Genomic DNA, 18,784 nt, shown 5'->3' with positions numbered 1-18,784 from the left:
TTTCTCCTGAAGTAAGATGCCTTTTTAAAAGCTAATATGTGAATTAGCAAAATAATATATTGTGAGTTTTTTTTTCTGTTGTTACCTTAACAACAGAAACTTGCCTTCTACCTGTGGATGTAGGCCAGGGTAAAAAATATACAGTGACAAAGTTGTGATTTATGGTTTTATACTCTAGAAATAGGTGGGAGGGAAGTCTATTTCTACTGCTTACACCCAGAAAATGACTGGTCTGTCCTGCAGTCTGAGGCTCCAGGTTGGAGGGCCGGGGCATTTTGCTGCCTAACCTCAGTGCACGCACGCTGCCATGGAGGACCAAAAGGAAATGTGCAGCAAACATTACATCCCACGTTCAGCAGAGACTTCTAAATTGCTTTAAGAAAAGAGGAGGGAATAGAGAAAGAAGCTTGAAAGAATGGAGATTATGGAGGAAAAGCATCTAAGGAAATGGCATTATCTTTTCAAATTCAGGTATAAGTGTGACCCAAGAATTTCAATGGTTTCTTACAGGTAGAAGCTGAAGGGAAGAGCCAAAACCATGGTGATGTTAGCTGTGCACTTTCATGCCTCTGTATGGAATGATGAGCACCTGCTTCTTGCTCTGCTGCTACTTCAGCTTTTAGGAAGACACTGAAATCTCTTCAAGCCTTTCTGTAATCTCTTCTGTGCACTGAGTTGGCAGCCACATGTGGAGAAAGCTAACTGGAACAATTCAGGGAACCCTGCAGCCCTTCCCCATTGCATGCCTGTAGCGCGTTGTACTGTGCTTGGAAGAAGCAGGAAGGGAAAAGAGAGAAAAGCAGAAAAGCAGGCAGCTGATATCAGGCACTGGTGCTGCCTTCGTTCTTCTGCGTATTAATGTTTTCAGGAACTACAGCTGAGTTGCAGTTGAACCTAACTTTTAAGGTTTGTTTGGTTTGTAAACAGCTCTACATTTTTAGAAGTGCTTCTTGTTTCCAGTTGGCAGGCCTGGCTGCACTCCTCCTTAGGTTATTCAAGCTTTGGGGTTGACAGCTTAAGAAATATCTATTTGTTGAAGTGCTTATTGCTGCTCACCCATTTGTAATGAATAGGAAGTGCAGGCCACACAAAGACATTACTGGTACCGACAGAACACGTGAGAAACACACTGCACTGAAACAACACTCTATTAACCCAAGTTACCTAGCGCAGAAAATGATCACATTTATATCAATATATACTTTAGGAGACAAATTAGCCTTTTATTCACTGTAATCCATAAAATTCATCAGGCACAAAACAGAAGGCATTAATCAGCAGCTATTTGGCTCTACACTCCTCCCTACAATAGGGTCTGGAACTGCCCTTTACAAATTGAGAAAATGTGAAAAAATCTCTCCAGCACTGCATGAAAGTCCCATTCTTTGGCAGTCATGATACCCATACAAAGTAAACAACCTCCACAGCAGCACTGTGGCTTGCCACTGAACTGCAACATCACACAGGGGCCACAGGGGCCAGTTTCCATGCCGTGACTTTTCTATGCACAACACACTCTTTGGTGGGTAGACTTCTTTGCATAGCTCCATTACGTTTTGGAACCATTGTTAGCCATCACTGGGCTGTATACAAAAGTTCTACTCATCTTCTTTATGTTAGTTTCCTGCTACAGAAGCACAGTTGAGGATAGAGCAGCAATTACAACATGATTCTCTTGGACAAATGCATTGCATCTCCAAGTAACACTTTCTTTCTTGCTTGTAACCATATAGTCTAATAAACCACAAAGGCTTCTTCCTGTATCTTAAAGCCTTCTTCTACACAGCTGCTCAATCACTTGCTCACTTAGGATACAATCAGAAGAGGTCCCTCCAAAGGAAAATTCCATACAAAGTCTGTATTTCCATAAAATGCACTTACTGATGTATGGGCAACAGCTGCATCCTCTAGCAGCTTACAGTACTTGCCATTGATATGATACTGAGATAAAACAAATACTCTACAACACACCGCAGGCAGATTTTTAGAAGGTTTCTGCTCTGGATAGTTCAAGGAAAACTCAATCAGTTCCAGGTAGGTTAAGGGAACCAGCTCCCAGTGCTACACACACGTTAAAAGAAATTAGGTGCTGGTGATAGGATTTCTCATAACGTACCAAAACTGCAGACATGACAAGGGCAAGCCACATGACTTGGGCTCCAGCATACCAACATGCTCAATAACAGCTTATTAGCAAAGGCATGCACGTTTTTTCCCAGCAAGGCTTGCCATGTAACTACACACTAAGCAAGCAGGCAGCTTGACTGACTGCATGGTTGCCGTTGAAACAATGCGCCCTCAGCAAGGTTGCAGCTCGGACTAACAAAACTGTGACTGGCTTTAAAGCATGAGACAAAAAATTGTGAATTTCTGCTGTGAGACCAGACAGGTGGCATAGAGACAGTTGTACTTTAAGAATACTTAAAGTACTTTAAGAATACCCACAAAGACCTGTCATTATTTGACTTCAAAGACACATTGGCAAAAATGTGATCAGAATTTAGACATTGGGAAGAGTGCAGGCCAACTAGTCTGCAAAAAACTAACTGGGAAGAATTGAACTAGGTGCAAATGAGAAAGTATTATCTTACAGTTATTACCCTGTAAGTTCTCTTGCATCACTCAATAAGAATAAAGGTTTAAGGCTCAATACTCATTTTAAAAATACTCCTATTTATAAATCATGATATGATCATAAGCTGAAAATAAATCTGATAACATCTGAACCAGCTTCCTTCTGATTACTCAACTTATCAAATTTGGAAACCCAGAACTCCTGATTTGCAAAACCTTATTTTCTCAAGTTTGAAAAAGATACAGAAATCCCAGGGCGGTGTACAGATTACATGGTCATGTATACGAGCCTCTTCTAATTCTCAACATCCATTCACCTGCAATTTTTAAGAAAAGACTTAGAAACCCCTGTCTGATGTTCCATTTTGAAATGATTTGGCAATTAAGGTACAGACAGGTTCCATTCAAAAGGGCTAAGCAAGTGCTGGCCTATCAAACCACTGCTTTGTTTCATAAGTAGAAAAATTAATGAAAGTTGCTTTTTGTTAAACCAATATCCTATGTCCATGACATCTTCCCACTGTTATACCACCAAAGTATTCTCCCAGTCTTCTTCCTTGCCTCCCACACTCCCCGCCAACACCCTCAGCTTTCTTCTATATTTCAAATACCCCACCACAATCTTGCAGTATTCCAAGCTCATCAGTACATCCTTCTAGACACAAGCTTTGCCCTCTGCTTACCCTTTTTCAACTTGTTGCCTGGACCACGGTAGTAGAATGGGTTTCACTCACTGGTGAGGATGCAGCAACTCCTGCCAAATAGGCTCCTGTGTTCTCCTTCCTTTTCTGCCATGGGAACACTACTAGTGCCTATCCTTGGTATCTTTGTAGAAACTCAGAAAATTCTAACCTTCTGCCAGATTCATTTGAAATTGGACAGTGAAATCAAAAATTATCAGATGGAGACTAATCCTTCATACAAATGTTGTTTTCTAAGAAAAAAAAAAAAAAAAACAACAAAGGGAAAGATTCATGCAATCCTAAGGGGGGGAAATAAATGGAGTAAAATAGTAATTAGAGTAGCTTTCGGGATGACTCAGATATTTTAATTAGTTTAGAATATTAGATTTCTTGCACTTAGTACAAATAAATAATTTTCCACTTCAGAAAAAACAAAACAAAAAACCATAAGATCATAATTTAGAAAGAGGTTAAATGAGTTATGAAATGAATAAGTTACTCAGAGTTAGAACTTTAAGTAGTTATCTTCAAATATGTGACATTTGCAAAAGTTCTGGTGCTAGCATTTGCTGGCATTTTAAAATGACTGTGTTGTGAGCTGTAGTACACATGCAGGGGAGAGCAACTAGCCATATACTTCTGTTTAGGTTCAATATCTTTGGGCATACAAAGGGATAATTTTCCAATCTAATTAAATTCTGTTTGAATAAAAAAGTGTGGCTGAGTGGCTGAGTTCGCTAACTGGGGAAATCAATGATATGATACTTTGAGAAAAACAGGGAAAGTCTGAAATATCTGAGCTGCTTTAGTGTGTGCTGGGGAGGCATGATTAAGCAGTGTGGTTAAACTAGGAGAAAATCAAATTTTATGCACACAGCAAACAACTAATTATCTGTCTAATGTAATCTAAACTTTCTTGAGTCCTGCCTGACGTGCAGACCAGTTGTGCTGCACAATATACCCTGCCCCTGGTCCAGTAGTTCTTCGGAGGGGAGCTGGGACCAAATCATGGTACAGCTGCTTCCTGGCCTCACACCTGCTGCTCATTCCACCCATCAAAACCAGGTGGTGAAGGCTGAGCATGGCTGGATTGCATTTTGGTGTAGCTGTGGGACCTGGGTCCTGAATTTCAGATCTCATCAGTGGTCTGCTGGCCAATGAATCCACAACGTGCTGCTGCATGGAGGGCTGCGTGGACACAGAAATAGAGCTCGCTCTGCAGGTCCTCTGTAACTGCAGCTTGTGCTAACAAGTATAAGCTAACTTTAACTAGCTAGCTTGGGTTTCTCCCAAGCTACCTCTCTTGGGTATCCTGATAATTTTCTAGCTTACTAACTCATTAATTCAATAATTTAGCCCACGGTAGCCACAGGTCACTAGTAACAGGCTGCTGCTATGAGCCAAGCTGGGTCATTAGAAGCTACCAAAAACCTGCTTATGCAGCTTGTACCTGTATCTTTGTCTGCAGTGGGCATCTCAAAAGTTATATTTGGGAACTCATGTTTGACCCTGACAACAGAAAAGTAAAATTACTAGGCTATTATGATAAGCTGGACCATTTCTTCTGAGTTATGAAAGTTAAGAGTTACACAAGGCTGCTGATGTATGAAAATAGGGTGGAAAAGGAAATGTGAGCTACACTGTCATACCTTGTGGTCTCTTCCTGAAAATGTCAGGTTAGGAAATGTTCTTGAAGTCCTCTGAGTCTAGTCCTATCTGCATAGCCAAGGGGTTAAATCAAAGGCAAATTGTGTCCACCTGATACCATCCCACCTATTTTGCAATGTGAACATGAATTACGGCACGTGCACCCAGGTATTACTCCAGGGACCCACACAATTCAAGACAAGCTCTATTTTTACCTATCTACTTCTTAATTTTCCGTTTACCTCCTTAATATGAAGGACCACGCAGCAGTTTAAGTCCTTGTCTTCACATGAGTTTCTCAGCTTCTTTACAGCTATTTCAATCAAGCAGTGCAGAACGATACTCTCCGGGACAGCTGTGTTCCAGCACACTGTGAGCTAACTGGAGACTTGCACAACCTTCTAGTAGTCCTCTGGGGTGAGCACAGCAAAGCAGGTAATTTGGGATGGCACACACTTACAGGTGATTACTTGTAAATTTGAGGAGGAAAAGATCAAGCAGGGAGTAATTCAGTGCCAGAACAAGAAAATTCAAAGCTGCAAATGCATCTGCTGGCACAATCACACTGGACAGCTTTTGAGGCAGAACAGTTCATCTCAGATTTTAGACTGGGGCAAAAAGGGCTGTACTGCAGGAAAGGCCAGCAGCAGAGGTAGCAAAGTGGTAACCTCAAAACGACCAGATGGACAGAGAATCTGTGCTGTGACCATGGATTTATCAAAGGATGGACTGAGCAGAAATGGAACTGATGACAGAGCCACTAGGTAAAAGGTTTTTTCTTTTTTTATGAGTAGAAAAAAGCATAGTCAATGCAGGCTTTGTTGTTGGGGGGATAGAAGTTGGTACAGTAAGACTTTCCTTTCATCAAGGACAGAAGTGGCATCACTTCCCTGTCTCCTTTTCCCCTTTGGCCCCTTATTGTATGTGGGTATGTGCACATAAATTCCTGCTGGGGAAAATTTACCTATGCAATTAGCGATTTACTCTAGCCAGGGTTTAACTGATAACTACTAAACTTATTCAAAGCTGGGATTAGAAGGCTTAGCAAGAACCAAGGGCATAGCTTTTTTATCTGTAACAACTGAATCCTGTGAGCATAGCATTACACTGGTAATAACATTGAAGCACTGTTCCAGGGAGCAGGTATGGCAAGTCCCACATGTATTAAGTGAAGAAGGCATTTTTATGCTTGCTGTGCTTGGTCTCTTGTCACTTTTAGTTCACAGCATGCCTTCCAGCCAAAAAAATAAGAAGCACATTTATTTTTAGCTAGCCTTGGCATCCCAATTCAGTATCCTGTTAATGTTCACCTGCATGTTTTCCCTGTTGGTGCTTGATGAGTCTTACAAATGATTAAAATAAGGGAAAATCATGGTGGTCAGCAAAATTGCTGGAGAGAGCTCTCTTCCAGTGTGTGCTTTACAGCTTATTAGCTCTCTCCATTCAGTGCTTTGCTAATTGGGCACCGAATTATAATAGTCTTCTACCAGATGCTGGGAAAAATTGTTCCTTCTTCCAGTCTGGGACCTTCAGCTGATTAATATATTCTCATGGCACTGCTGCTTGAAACCGTAACTGGTAAGCATCCCCTTTATCCCTTGTTGAGGGACTGGGACCGTCCTCCCAACCATCACAATTTCTGTGTAAGAATACATTAATATGAAACATTGCTCTGTAGACTGGCAGCATGGAGTAGAACTGTTTCTAAGTGGAAGAGAGAGATGAAATGAAGGCATACTAAGCGCATAAAATATTAAAGGCTTAGTATGACACAAATCATAACAGGCTTTTTTGTTTGTTTGTTTGCTTGTTTTGTTCTTTCTGTGGGTAAAATCAGATACATATTTGGTGGAAAGGACCCTGATCCAGAAAAGACACTTAACAAACAAAAAAAACAAAATCAATAAAATAACAATTCAGGGATAACCTGCTGCAAATAAGCTTTGGATACAGGTCTAACATGAATATATAAGTTCCACCGAAAGAAGAACTGGGAAGAAGGAAAAAATGGTTGCCAATAATTTAAAGAACAACTGGGAAGCTTGAGAGCACAAGTTACAAAATCAAGTATTGTTCCTTGAGTTGCTCTTTTCCCTGATGCCCAATAAGCTGCAGAGCAGATGTTTACCAGGCTGCATGTAATATACATGGGGCACACATTTCACATCAGCAGTATCCTGGGCTACATGAGGCAAAGTATTGCCAGCAGGTCGAGGGAGGTGATACTTCCACTCAGCCCTGGTGAGGCTGCACCTGGAGTGCTGTGTCCAGTTCTGGGCCCAAAGTGCAGGAGAGATGTGGACATGGTAGAAGGAGCCCAACAGAGGGCTATCAGGATGGTGGGACTGGAGCACCTCTCCTCTGAGGAGAGGCTGGGGGAGCTGGGACTGCTCAGCCTGCAGAAGCTCAAGGGATCTCATATGCATCTACAAACATAGTCCTGTAGGCTGTGGGGTCTCCTCCTTGGAGATCTTCAGAAGCTGCCTGTACGTGGTCCTGGGCAGCCTGCTCTGGGTGTCCCTGCTTGGTCAGGGGTTCGAGCAGCTGGCCTCCAGAGGGACCTGCCAGCCTCACCTTGCTGTGATTTTGTGATCTTCAGCTGCCTAAGGAATTTCAGGGTTTAAAGAGTGATAGCCCACCACAAATTCCTGAAGTGAAGCCCACTCAGACAGATGTAGTTTTTTTACATGAGGACCAGGCTAGCTCTAGAAAAAAGGGGAATGCTATGCTGGCAATGCAGATTTCCGTTACCCTTTAGATTACTGTTAATTTCACTGCAAATAGGATTCTTGCATATTTTTCTTATTTGCAGGTAGATTCCCAATACTGTTTCACACAGTACTTTAGTTTATAACTGAATTCTTCATCTTGAACTATGTATTATTTGGGGAAAGAAAGAAGAGCCAGGGAACCTTATTTGAAGTTTAGAACAGGTCAGGCAAAGATGATAGAAGAGTAATAAATCAGTGTGTGAACAAAACCATCAACATCACATTTGCACATGGGTTCCAAACTACAGTTCAAAGGAAGAGACAGAAAAGGCACCCTTGGTTCTCCTTGAAATCCAGGAGGTATGCTCTGAGCATACGCACTGGAGTTTGGACTTAGTAGTGTATTGAATTCCCAGTAGCATTTTATACCTAGTGTTTGTGGTGAATAAACAGGGTTTTGTTATTTTCAAAACAGGTTGAAGTCAGGTATCTGAACAAAGAAGAAATTGTTGACCTACACTGGGCTCTTTCCTCACTGGGAATTAAAATAAGCATAGTCCTTTAATTCTGTTCATAGTTCTGAGCATTTTGTGCATATGACTCAGAGCTGCTCTCTATCAGGGCAGCCCACTTAGTAAAGTAGTGAGTGCTTGTGAATGTGGGTAAAAATCCTGATACTGTAAAAATCCTGATACTGAGAAGTTGCTTTAGATGGATGGACATATTGTGTGAATGTAGTTCTACAGTGTAGTGATTTTAAAGGCCTGGCTCGAGTAACTACTGCAATTAGTGCATACTCTTTAGTGACAATATTTACATTCTTAATGTTTCCTGTAAAATTTTGCAGCTCTGAAGGCACAAACATGAATATTTCCCACTACAGTCATTTATGTGGCTACAATGAACAGCAAAGTGGGTGTAAAACACAATTAAATCAAAACTGAAAAATCAAGCCCACTGAATTCATTTCTAACAATGCACAAGCCACATTGCAGTGGATTAGTTTTCTGTGCTTTGAATGAAAACATAGCTGACTGTTTAGAATATTTTCACTGTTATTTGATGTTATGCATCTCATAGTAGGAGCACGGGGAATTTCGAGTGCCTAGAGGTGGATAATCAGTCTTTATTCAGTTCTTTGAAACTAACAAAGTTTATTCATGAGTGTTCTTTGTGAAGGCTGGAAAGAAATACTGCTTAGCTAACAAGCTGAGCCAGTTCTATTTTAATGATTAGCTGTGACATTTCCTACTTTAAAAAATTCATGTTGCTGTTTTATATGGTATAGATATGGCACAGGCGTATCCAGATAGAATGAAACTGCATGGTTAGTTCACAGATGTTACAACCAGGCTGTTAATGCTAACGACTATTGAAACTGGCTGACATTTTACTTTGTAAGATCCAGTTACTGTTAACTTTGTAAAATTTTAATCATATGGGATGAAATATCCCATACCGAGTAATGAAATAATTCATACATTTTAAAGAGGGATGTTTTGATCATACTAAAAGAATCCTGAGATACCTCTTTGAAATGCCCCTCTAGCACAGTAGTTCCTTGACTACTTTATATGTAATCAAGCCTAATTAAGCAAAAGCAGCACTGTTCTGTGTTTTAATGGTAAACAGTAGTGTACTGTAGCCACTGATGCATGTTGCCTGTGTAACCGAGACATCATTTACCAAATGGTTGCTTCCTACAAAACAGGACAAGTTTATTGTGCTGTCTGGATGAAGTTCTCAAACCGTGCCCAGATAAACCAGTTTGGCCAGTGCTTTTTTACTGGCCATTCCACTAACAGGAGTTTATGTCAGAATGCACAGAAACCTGAAAGTTCATAAAGGAGCCCCGGTCCTTGCTGAGAAGCAGCACAGCAGGGCAGTGGTTGTCACCCAGAGAGGGGTCAGTAAGGGCGCTGTAGCTATGTCACACTGAAGGAATTGTTGAGGAAAGGACATCTGGGGCACTGCTGACATAAGGTGGCATCATCATGGCATCATCCTACTGGTGTCTGATTTTTTGAAGGCTGTGAAAACATCCTATATCAAGTAAAAGTACAGAGGAGGTTGTGGGGAAGAAAGAGGCTTTATTCTTCAAGAAAAAGTGAGTCAATTGCTTCCTCTTACACTGAGTTCACAGTCTCTGCCTTGTTGTTTCCATTGTGACTATTGTTTGTGTAGTCCAAGCCAACAGAAGAGGAAACTGGGTAAGCCCACATCTGATTTCTCATGGATTCTCATCCCACTGGTTGACAATCCCTAACTTTGAGTAGGGAGATTTCTTAGCTGAGATTTCTTAGAAGAAGGCCTTAATATCAAAGATGTGGCTTTGCAAGAACCACTGAAAATCTCCTCAAATGTGGCCAGATCATAAGACTTTGTAGAATGGCATTCTGCACATGTTGGATAGTGACATGTTAGACTGTAATACTTAAGTCTCAGAGTATTCCATGCTCACGTAGCAGATAAATCTCTCACAGGCATGACCAGACTGCATAGCTGCCATTCAGAGCGAAAGAGTAGCCGTGAGCCCAAACCACAGCTGCATCACTGTTGAGGAACTTTCCCTATAATTGCTTGTGATGTGTTTGGTCAGGAATCTGGGAGCAGTCACTCATCTTCTGGTGATCCTCTCTTCCCCTGCTGACACTTGATCGGCATGAAGGAAGAAACCAACTGATTTAAACAGAGACGAAAAAGGTAATAGATTGGAACGAGAAGATGAGAGAGGTTGAGATGAGAAGGGCAAGCTGGGTAAAGAGCTGGGAAACAGGAGGAGAGGGGGATAATGATGACATTTAAGACAGGACACAGGAGGAAGTGTAACTGAAAGGAGCCTGCTGGAAGTAGAGGAGAAAGGAAAGACTCGGTGAGTGATTCCAGAAATCTGTACTTCAACACTAGATTGACTAAACAGAAGAAATACTACCATAAAAACATTGCCACAGTCTATTTTAATCCTCTTTCAGGTCTGAGTTAAGTCATGCCAGTTCATGCCCTATTTTACACTAGTACAATGCATATCTGGGTTGATGCAGCTATTTCTGGGCACAGGTAAGTTTTTAATTTGATGTCAAATTGGTGTTAAGCCAGTCTGCTTTGAACTTGGTATCTTTCTTATTATTAATCCCAATGTACTTGATAAACAAGAATTCTCTACCAATGTTAAACTCTGTGCTGCTGGCATATACTATACCATTTTGTAGATGAAGATGAAATCAGATGAGTCATGTAACTGGCTTTAGGAATAACACTATGAATCAGTGAATGAGCCAGGAATGTGAATTCAGGAATTTCTGACCTCCTGTTTTGTTTGGTTTTTTTTTGTTTGTTTTGTTTTCTGGAAATTCCAACTCCTGCTTCCTGCTATATTTTTCTCCAGTTAAATCATTACCAAGATAACAGCTCTACTTTTCTTGTTTAATGTGTTCATTTCTCCTCTTGTTAATTGAAGTTATACTCAAGCTGTGATGAGCCAACAGTCCTCCTGCCTTTAAAAACAAACACACTTTATTAATTGCTGTTGGTAAATACTTCCTATCTTTGTCTCTGTTGCTCAAAACCAAGCTGAGAATTGTTCTCTTTGCTTTGTTTAAATCCTGGAGGGGAAAAAAATAGTGCGTTGGCAGCCAGAAAATTCTTTAAGTGAACAAGAGGACAGACTCATTGTTAGTATGCACACACTAGTGCATCATACTTAAAGAAATGTGGAATGGGGGTGGGAACTGACGGAACAAGAGACAAACATGAAAGGCGAGAGGATGAGAAGGCTGGACTTGCATATTAATAAGAACTCTCCACCACCCAACGTTTTTTTTTTTTTCTCCCTTTGCCTTATGTGATATTTCTTGTCTATTCCATTCTGTGCAAAAGAAGCATACAATTAGCTAATATCCTAATTTCTGAGAAAGTGCAATTCAGAGAGCACACTACCACACACTGGGAAACATAACGCTGAAAGGAATTGGTACAGAAATTAGGGCAAAAGCTTCCAACTTCCCACTGCTCAGGGAAGAGTTGTGAATTATTCTCAGAAAGCAGACTATCATGCTTACAGGATTGCTGCTAAATTACTTTTTATTCTGTACAATTGTATTTCATTCATGCCTGAAAAGTTAACGTCTTCTTGTGTAAGTGGGATATTTCAAAGCTAAGTAGAAACAAACCAAACATCTGTGGGGTTTCAGATGTCTGGTCCAAACAACATTATAAAGAAGTAAAATATCATTCCATAATTTGTTATTTTCTCCTTTCTCTCCCCTGATGTTTGCACCCATAATCACCTAAATATGATGCTCCTTCTTTCTGTGAAGGTCATATTACCTAAATCTCATGGTGCCCTTCCCCACTGTGAATGAGGTCTGCGGTAATCCTTGTAATAGAACAGGCACCTGTTCCGGTGTTATGTTCAAAGAGAGGCAGCCAGAAACAGTTGCATTCTGACCTAGTCCACTGTTCTTTGTTGTTCATTGATTTTTACAAACATCTTCTTTTGCTTTCTGGTCTTTTCTCTTTACTCATCTTTTTTTTTTTTTTTTTGTAAAAGATAAGTTGCATACAATAGGACATACTGAAATTAGGATGGAGAATTTCACTGAAATGAGTGGATTGAAACAGACATAATCTGGGCAATCCAAGTGCCATGAATGATTTCTGCATTTTTCTATATTTATTTATTTTTTTAATTTTCACTTACAGCTTGGTTTCTCACAGAGTTAGATTCTCAAGAGTCTGAGAAATACATTTTTTTTTTCCTGACATACATTTAGCCTCTATTTACCTTAATTTACTCTTCAGTTTAGTTAATTGCACATGGTAATCCTCTCTATGCATACATACAGAGTCTCAGTGTACTTTTTTCACTTCTGCATGAGCATTATCCAAGCAGCTTTTCAGGAAAAAAAAATCACAACAAAAATCAGGAAGAATACGGTCAAAAAATATGTGTTCATTGAATACAAAGACATTGACTGGGTGGAATACACTCACCTGGTACTAACATAATTCCTTCTCTATTCACTAACAAATTGTTCCCAAGCCCTGATTATGTTGCTGACATTATGCTCATGAGGAAAATTCCTTCCTGACTCCAGATTTGGTGAATTTGTAACCCTGCTGATGTAAGCAAAGCTCACTGTAATTATCTAAGACCCAATTTTCCAATCAGTTCTACATATAAATCTCCCACTGAAGTAAATAGAATTGCACATGAGTAGCTGAAAAGATGATTGGGACCCTAACATGATATCTGCTTTACAGCCAAACCTAAAAGACAACTTTAAGCCAGCACTGCCACTGAAAATAAATATAAAAAAAATAGTCTCACCATTTCTCCATCATCAGCTGCTTGTTTCTACCATTGTCTGTACAGGCACAAGTATTCATGAAAAGGCACAACTGAACCAATGAAATTAAAATTATCCTAAAACCAAAGGGTAGATAGGTAATTTTCTTTCTTACATTCAACGATTCTTAATTTTCATGTATCTATAATATCTAAGCAGAAAGACTTCAAAATTCCAGTACAGCCATCTGTTGCCTGATCCATCACACTGAACTATCACTAAAAGACTAACCACAAAAAGGCAGATGTGTAACATACCAACATGGAAATGTGTGGTGTTTTTTTTTTTTTTTTCTGTCTTCCTTTATGATGGAGGATGGAAAACAGAAAATTTATTAATTTAGAAATTCAGCTGTGGTGCCTTATGTTGGCAGAGGAGAGCTGGAGTTTAGAAACTTCATGGTCCTATTGTTTTCTGTTCACCAGGCTCCCTAGCCAGATGAAAATGTATTACACATTGTGGTACGTCCTCTAAGTTGTCTAGCTTAGTATGTCTGTTGCTGTCCCATTTCCCAACTGAACTAACCACAACTACTGATTCAATTTTCTGTCTAGTTGAAATCTCTATGATCCAATTACTTAAGACTAGTGATTATTGCTTCTCTTCATTCTCACAAGGCCTTGACCACAGCTCCTTTTAGATCTTCACCCTTGTGGATTCTTTGGCTTGCCATTTAGGGGAGGCAGTTTTGTCTTGAAATTTAGTGACTGTCCGCTGCTATCTTTTGTTACTATGCCTTTGAATTCCAGTCCCAAGCAAAGATAAAAGAGAGGCGAGACAAGCCTCACGCTCATACTGGAGTTCTCAGTCTGACCCAGATCATGTTCTGCATCAAGCATAATTAGAAATTGTGACTACACAAAATTTCAAAGTCATAACAAGTGTCAAAAATTGAGGCGTGCTATGCACAGCAGAAATGGATGACAGCTTTCAACAGGCCAGAACTAGGCCATATCCAAACAGAACCCGGCTTCCTGGGCACCGTGACACCATGTTACTATCGTGGTCTGCGGGAAGAAAAAAAACTTGTACAGAATTGTCAGTTGTGGCAAATAACTTAGTGAGAATCAGAATTAAGGAAATCTAATTTCCCTGGATTTGTGTCATGAGGTTAATTGCTTCTGGCACCTGACCCCACAGTTCCCGATAAGCTGAGGCTGACCTAGCCCTGGGCAGCTGCTGGGGAGGCAGAAGGGTGCTTCCAGGGCCGCTGGGCTCCTCTCATCCTTCCCTTGCTGTGACCCCAAGCATGGAGCAGCAAAAGGATGATGAGGGTGGTGTTTAGGCGGCTCCGCTTGGCTCCCCAAGCTGAACAAACCCCCTCGGGGACACCCAAGAATGGGCCCCAGGAGGTGGCTGCTGGTGGAGGGCAGAGCTGTCCCTTTTGGGGCTCAGGGAGCCCTGCACAACTCCTGCCTCTGCCATGCCTTCCCTGAAATCCCTCAGGACTGCGGGCCTGGGGATCTCTGTGGAAGGAGCACCAGATTTCACACAAATACTTAGGTGGTGCTTAGGGATGTGTGGTGCTTAGGGACATGGTTAATGGGTGATGCTGGTGGTAGGGGGTGGTTGGACCTGATGATATTGGAGGTCTTTATTAACGACTCTACAGAATAAGCTGCCACAAAGTTTATAGTATCCCAGCGCGGGGCGCACCCCTCAATAACAATAATAATTAATAAACAACAAGCAAAGCTAAGCCCAACAGGCTACCACCGAGTGGCCGGGCGAGCACCAGGCACCGAGCCTGGCCTCGCCTCAGGTGCGCTCCCGCTGCCACCTGCCGCCGCCCCGCCCCCGCCTTTCCGGCCCCGGCCCCGCCGCCAGCGCCTGCGCCTGCGCAATGGGTGTCGGCGCGGAGCGGGGCGGGGCGGGGGTGCCGCTGCTGCCGGCCGGTGCCCGGCGCGGGGACGCGGCAGGGGCAGGGCAGGGCGAGGCGAGGCAAGGCAGGGCGCGGCAGAGCGGCGAGGACCCGGGTTCGAGTCCGGCCGGAGCGTGCGGCGTGGGGCGATGAACTCGCGCAAAGGTACCGCAGCGGGAGATAGGGTTTTGGGGAGGGGGTGGGTGGCGGGGCAGCCGCTGCTAACGCCGTCTCCCGGTTGTTCTCTCCTCCCCGCAGTGCTGGCCCTGCAGGCCCGCAGGCGGCGGCCCAAGCAGCCGGCGGCGGCGGGCAGGAGGGACAAGCCGCCCCACAAGAAGTGAGTTCGGGGGCCCCCCCCCCCCCCCCCCCCCCTTCCCTGCCTCCTCCCACCGTTCGGCTGCGCTCCGTAACGTCCATCGCGGCGCCGCCCCGTCCCCTCAGCCCCGTCCCCAACCCCTCTGCGGCTCCGGGCACGGCCTGCCCTTGTCGCCCGGCACTCCGGGGGCCGAGCTCTCCCGGGGCACCGCCGCTGCTGCCTGGCTCTTTCCGAGCCCCCCCGGCGGTGCCCTTCCTCCTCCCATGCCTTGTGTTCCGCCATCCGCACCGACCGGCTGCCAGCAGCCCCCTGCCTGCCCCTGCCACCTCCTCACGGCACCCTCCCTCGCCCCAGCTGGGTCTAGCCGCCCAGGGCTGTCCGTGTTTTATTTTATTTAAGTGCCTGTTGCGGGTACTGATAGAAATCGTCATGTTTCGCCCTCCTGTCTTCACGTTCTCCATCCGTTCTCGCTGTCCGATACGTGTTTTTAAGCTCGCCTCTGTCGTCCTCCTCCTGCTTGGGCACCTCTTTCCTAGGAGCCCTTCCTGGCATAAGGCAGCTTTGGAGTTTTCCCTGGTTTAGTTTTGCTCCTCACAGTGTTACGTGCTTCTTGCGCTAACTTGGGCTGTGTTTGGTTCAGTGAGACCTTATTGGTGGCTTAGGAAACGTGACCTAGCCTCTTGGCTTTGTGCTTGTCCCTTGGGGGTCCTACTTTGTTCCGCCGGGCAAACACGCGTCCCGATGCCCCGCGCTCCCCTCTCCTCTGAACTGCCCCGTCTTTAGGCCAGGGGAGCTGGATGTAACCGATGATGTTTACCCCATCACATGTCTATGTGATGGGGTAAAGGTATGGCTACGTGTTATAGAAAGTAATTGAAGTGTAAAGTCCTTTTCTTTTTGATTTCTATAGAAAGAAATAATAAACTCCCCCTGGTCCTGGTATTCATTTACTTTTTTTAGTTACCATAAGTGAGCTTTCTTTCTCCTTGTGAGACAGGTGAAACCATCGCAGGATGAAATCTGTTGTGGTGGTCATCAGGCTTTAATGTCTGCACCCTGTTCTGCTGCTGCTTTTTTTCTCCTGCGTTATACAGATGCCACGTTATGCTTTTGGTTGTGTGAAGTTGGAATTACTGCAATGGAAATCAATCTTGGGCACAATATACACAATACAATTGGGTTGGTTCTATTTTTTCCCGAAACCTTTCAGAAAGTCAGTTTGTAACATTACGTGGTTTTGTTTTACCACTTTGAAAACAGAAACATGTCACATTTTACAAGAACTCTAGGTTCCTATAAAAACCTCTAGGGTTTTGTAGCTTTCGTAGAGTCTTAACCAGCAGATTATTAATAACTTTTTGTTCTAGTTAGATCATAGTGTTTAATGATTACTATTACATTTTTTTTTAAAACCAGGGCTGCAGTGGGATGTCTTGCTGAATGAGTCTGTCAAAAGTTTCCCTTCACAGACGCCCTCAGTAAGCGCAGAGCTGGTATTCTTTCAGTTTGAAGAAACTGGCTACTGTTAAGTCAGGGTGCGCAGTCAGGAGCTGGCCATTTGCCATACTGAGTCGGCATTTCCAGATGCAGTGGCCCAATCTGTTCAGTTGCCTCGGGAAACGGTGGTTTTGCTGTGGTAGACATTGGAGCCATCATTTCTTTTCTGCTGTGTTTGCTTTCTTTTCTCTTCAAACCACATGTGTGGTATTGAGACCTCCTCCATTTTATGCTTCTTGGGAAACTCCTTGCAAGACTTTAAGTTTCTCTGTATGTAGTGAAATATGTGGTTTAGGCCCCCAACGTAAAGTGAATAGTGAGCATTATTTCAGAAAAGAAATCTCATCAGAAGTCTGTTTTTTTTTTTTTCCAGTTCTTAGCCTTTCTTTTAATCCAGCTGTTACAGCATATACCAGTGTGTTAGAGCTCTACAGTGTCTGTGGTGCACATCATGTGAATGAAAATGTTCATATCTGAGGGGCAGAAATTCTGTAACGTGACTTCCAAGTAGTGAATTACTTAATTGTGACTCAATTTTGAATCCAAAGCTGCTTTATTTTTTTTAACGCTATTCTCTGTTGGGTTGTAGCTTTAAAGAGCAACTTCCATTGTTGCTGGTAACAATGTGCTTCAAAGGAAGTGCAGGATTCCTCTTCTAGAATTGGCTAGGAGAGCTACATCACATTCTAACTTACTTGCAGGCTTTTGTTTGAATAATATTAGGATGATGACACAAGAAGAAGAAATTACAGTGCTCTTTGACGCTGAATAGCTTTTTGTCTGTTATGACCTTGATTGCCATGGAAGGCTGCGAGATCAATCCGGGGACTGCTCAGCGTTGACCCCCTTAAGTCAGTGATGAGAACTGATGGAGGTGAATCCGGATTACTTTGGTAATAGGTGGGAAAAATAAGAAAGTAGAAGGTAAATGACTCATGTTCTGAAGTGGAAATACTTTGTCTTGGATCAAGACTATATCTAAAATTGTACGTAATAATAAAATATAGTTGGTATGGCCTCACTTTGCATTCAGTCACCCAGACTGTTGAAAAAGAATAATATCTCGTTATTTAAAAATAATGGTTAGCATTTGATTTTTGTAATAATAGATTGACTCGCATGCAGCTTGTACAAACCATTTATGTATTTTCTGAGTCAGGCAGAAGATTAATCAAAATGGTTAGTTCTGGTCCTCTGTGAATTACTTCTCCTTAAAAGGGAGATCTGCGTTGAGAGAGGTCTGTGAAGTAGCATTTTCAACACATGCCCATGCCCGTGTTTGGAGGTAAACTGTCTTACAGATAGACAAGCTTGTTTACTGCCCTTTATTTAGCACTGGTGGAGGCCAGTTCTGTAAGAGGTGCCCTGAGGTACGTCTTTAACATGTTTACTATATGTTTCTACCCCAAGTTAAAGAGTAGAGTTTTGCATGTGGAAAGATCCAGATGTTAACGTGTAGCTTATGGATGTATGGAGAGAGGATTGAATCATGTGTTGAATACTTCAGTGCAAATCACAGAATCATTTACATTGGAAAAGACCCTTAAGATTACCAAGTTCAGTAATGAAATGCCTAAGTCCAGAGATAAAGATTGTCTTTTCAGTTTTCTTGTACAGTGTATTTTTGGTTTTGTCTTTAAGAGATGCTTCTGAACAGGCCATGATGAATGTGTGATAACTCTTTAAAGAGGTGAGGTAATGTGTATCTTAGATTACTTGGGAAGTGCCAGATTTCTTTACTGCATGCTTCCATATAACTGACTTCTTGGGGTAATTAGGTATTGCACAGCTATCAAGATTTTTGGATATATGACATCATTGTTGTACCTTACTGTCTGAAAATGATCCACTGCTTTTGCTTGTCAATGTTTCTCTAGCACAGTGCTTTTCAACCTTCTCTTAATGAGAGTCACACTTTGAGGAGAAATATCCATCTTGCACAGTGTTACAGTGACTGTCATTGACTTTATTTTTTGCTTGCAGAACTTCTGAAAACCTTCTAACCCTTTTCATTTGGCCCCCCCCCCGGTTTTTTTTTTTTTTTCTCCTCAAGGGTATGTATATGGGAATGTGTTTTGTTTATTTGCTTTTTTTCTGTATATTTTTTGACTGCTAGTGGTCTGAGGCTGCAATATGTGGATATCCTA

The 18,784-nt window shown here is 42.4% G+C and overlaps 1 protein-coding gene across 4 annotated transcripts in view; it reads left to right on the top strand.

Moving 5' to 3' along the window:
- Positions 1 to 14,814: 14,814 nt before the first annotated feature.
- The window catches only part of SRPK2 (SRSF protein kinase 2), a 145,376-nt gene continuing 141,406 nt past the window's right edge, over positions 14,815 to 18,784 (top strand). For 2 of the 4 annotated variants that reach the window (XM_035315669.1, XM_035315980.1), the window contains exons 1-2: positions 14,815 to 14,989; positions 15,083 to 15,161. In XM_035315669.1, the coding sequence (XP_035171560.1) occupies positions 14,974 to 14,989; positions 15,083 to 15,161 (95 nt within the window). In that variant the 5' untranslated portion in view covers positions 14,815 to 14,973. The remainder of the gene's footprint in view (positions 14,990 to 15,082; positions 15,162 to 18,784) is intronic. The other 2 variants (XM_035315825.1, XM_035315904.1) reach the window with 2 other exon arrangements.

The sequence above is a fragment of the Oxyura jamaicensis genome, chromosome 1, assembly GCF_011077185.1.
Source record: "Oxyura jamaicensis isolate SHBP4307 breed ruddy duck chromosome 1, BPBGC_Ojam_1.0, whole genome shotgun sequence".
NCBI classification, from domain to species: Eukaryota; Metazoa; Chordata; class Aves; order Anseriformes; family Anatidae; genus Oxyura; species Oxyura jamaicensis.
Note: the sequence above shows the minus strand (reverse complement) of the source record. Positions and strands in the feature narration are given on the sequence as shown.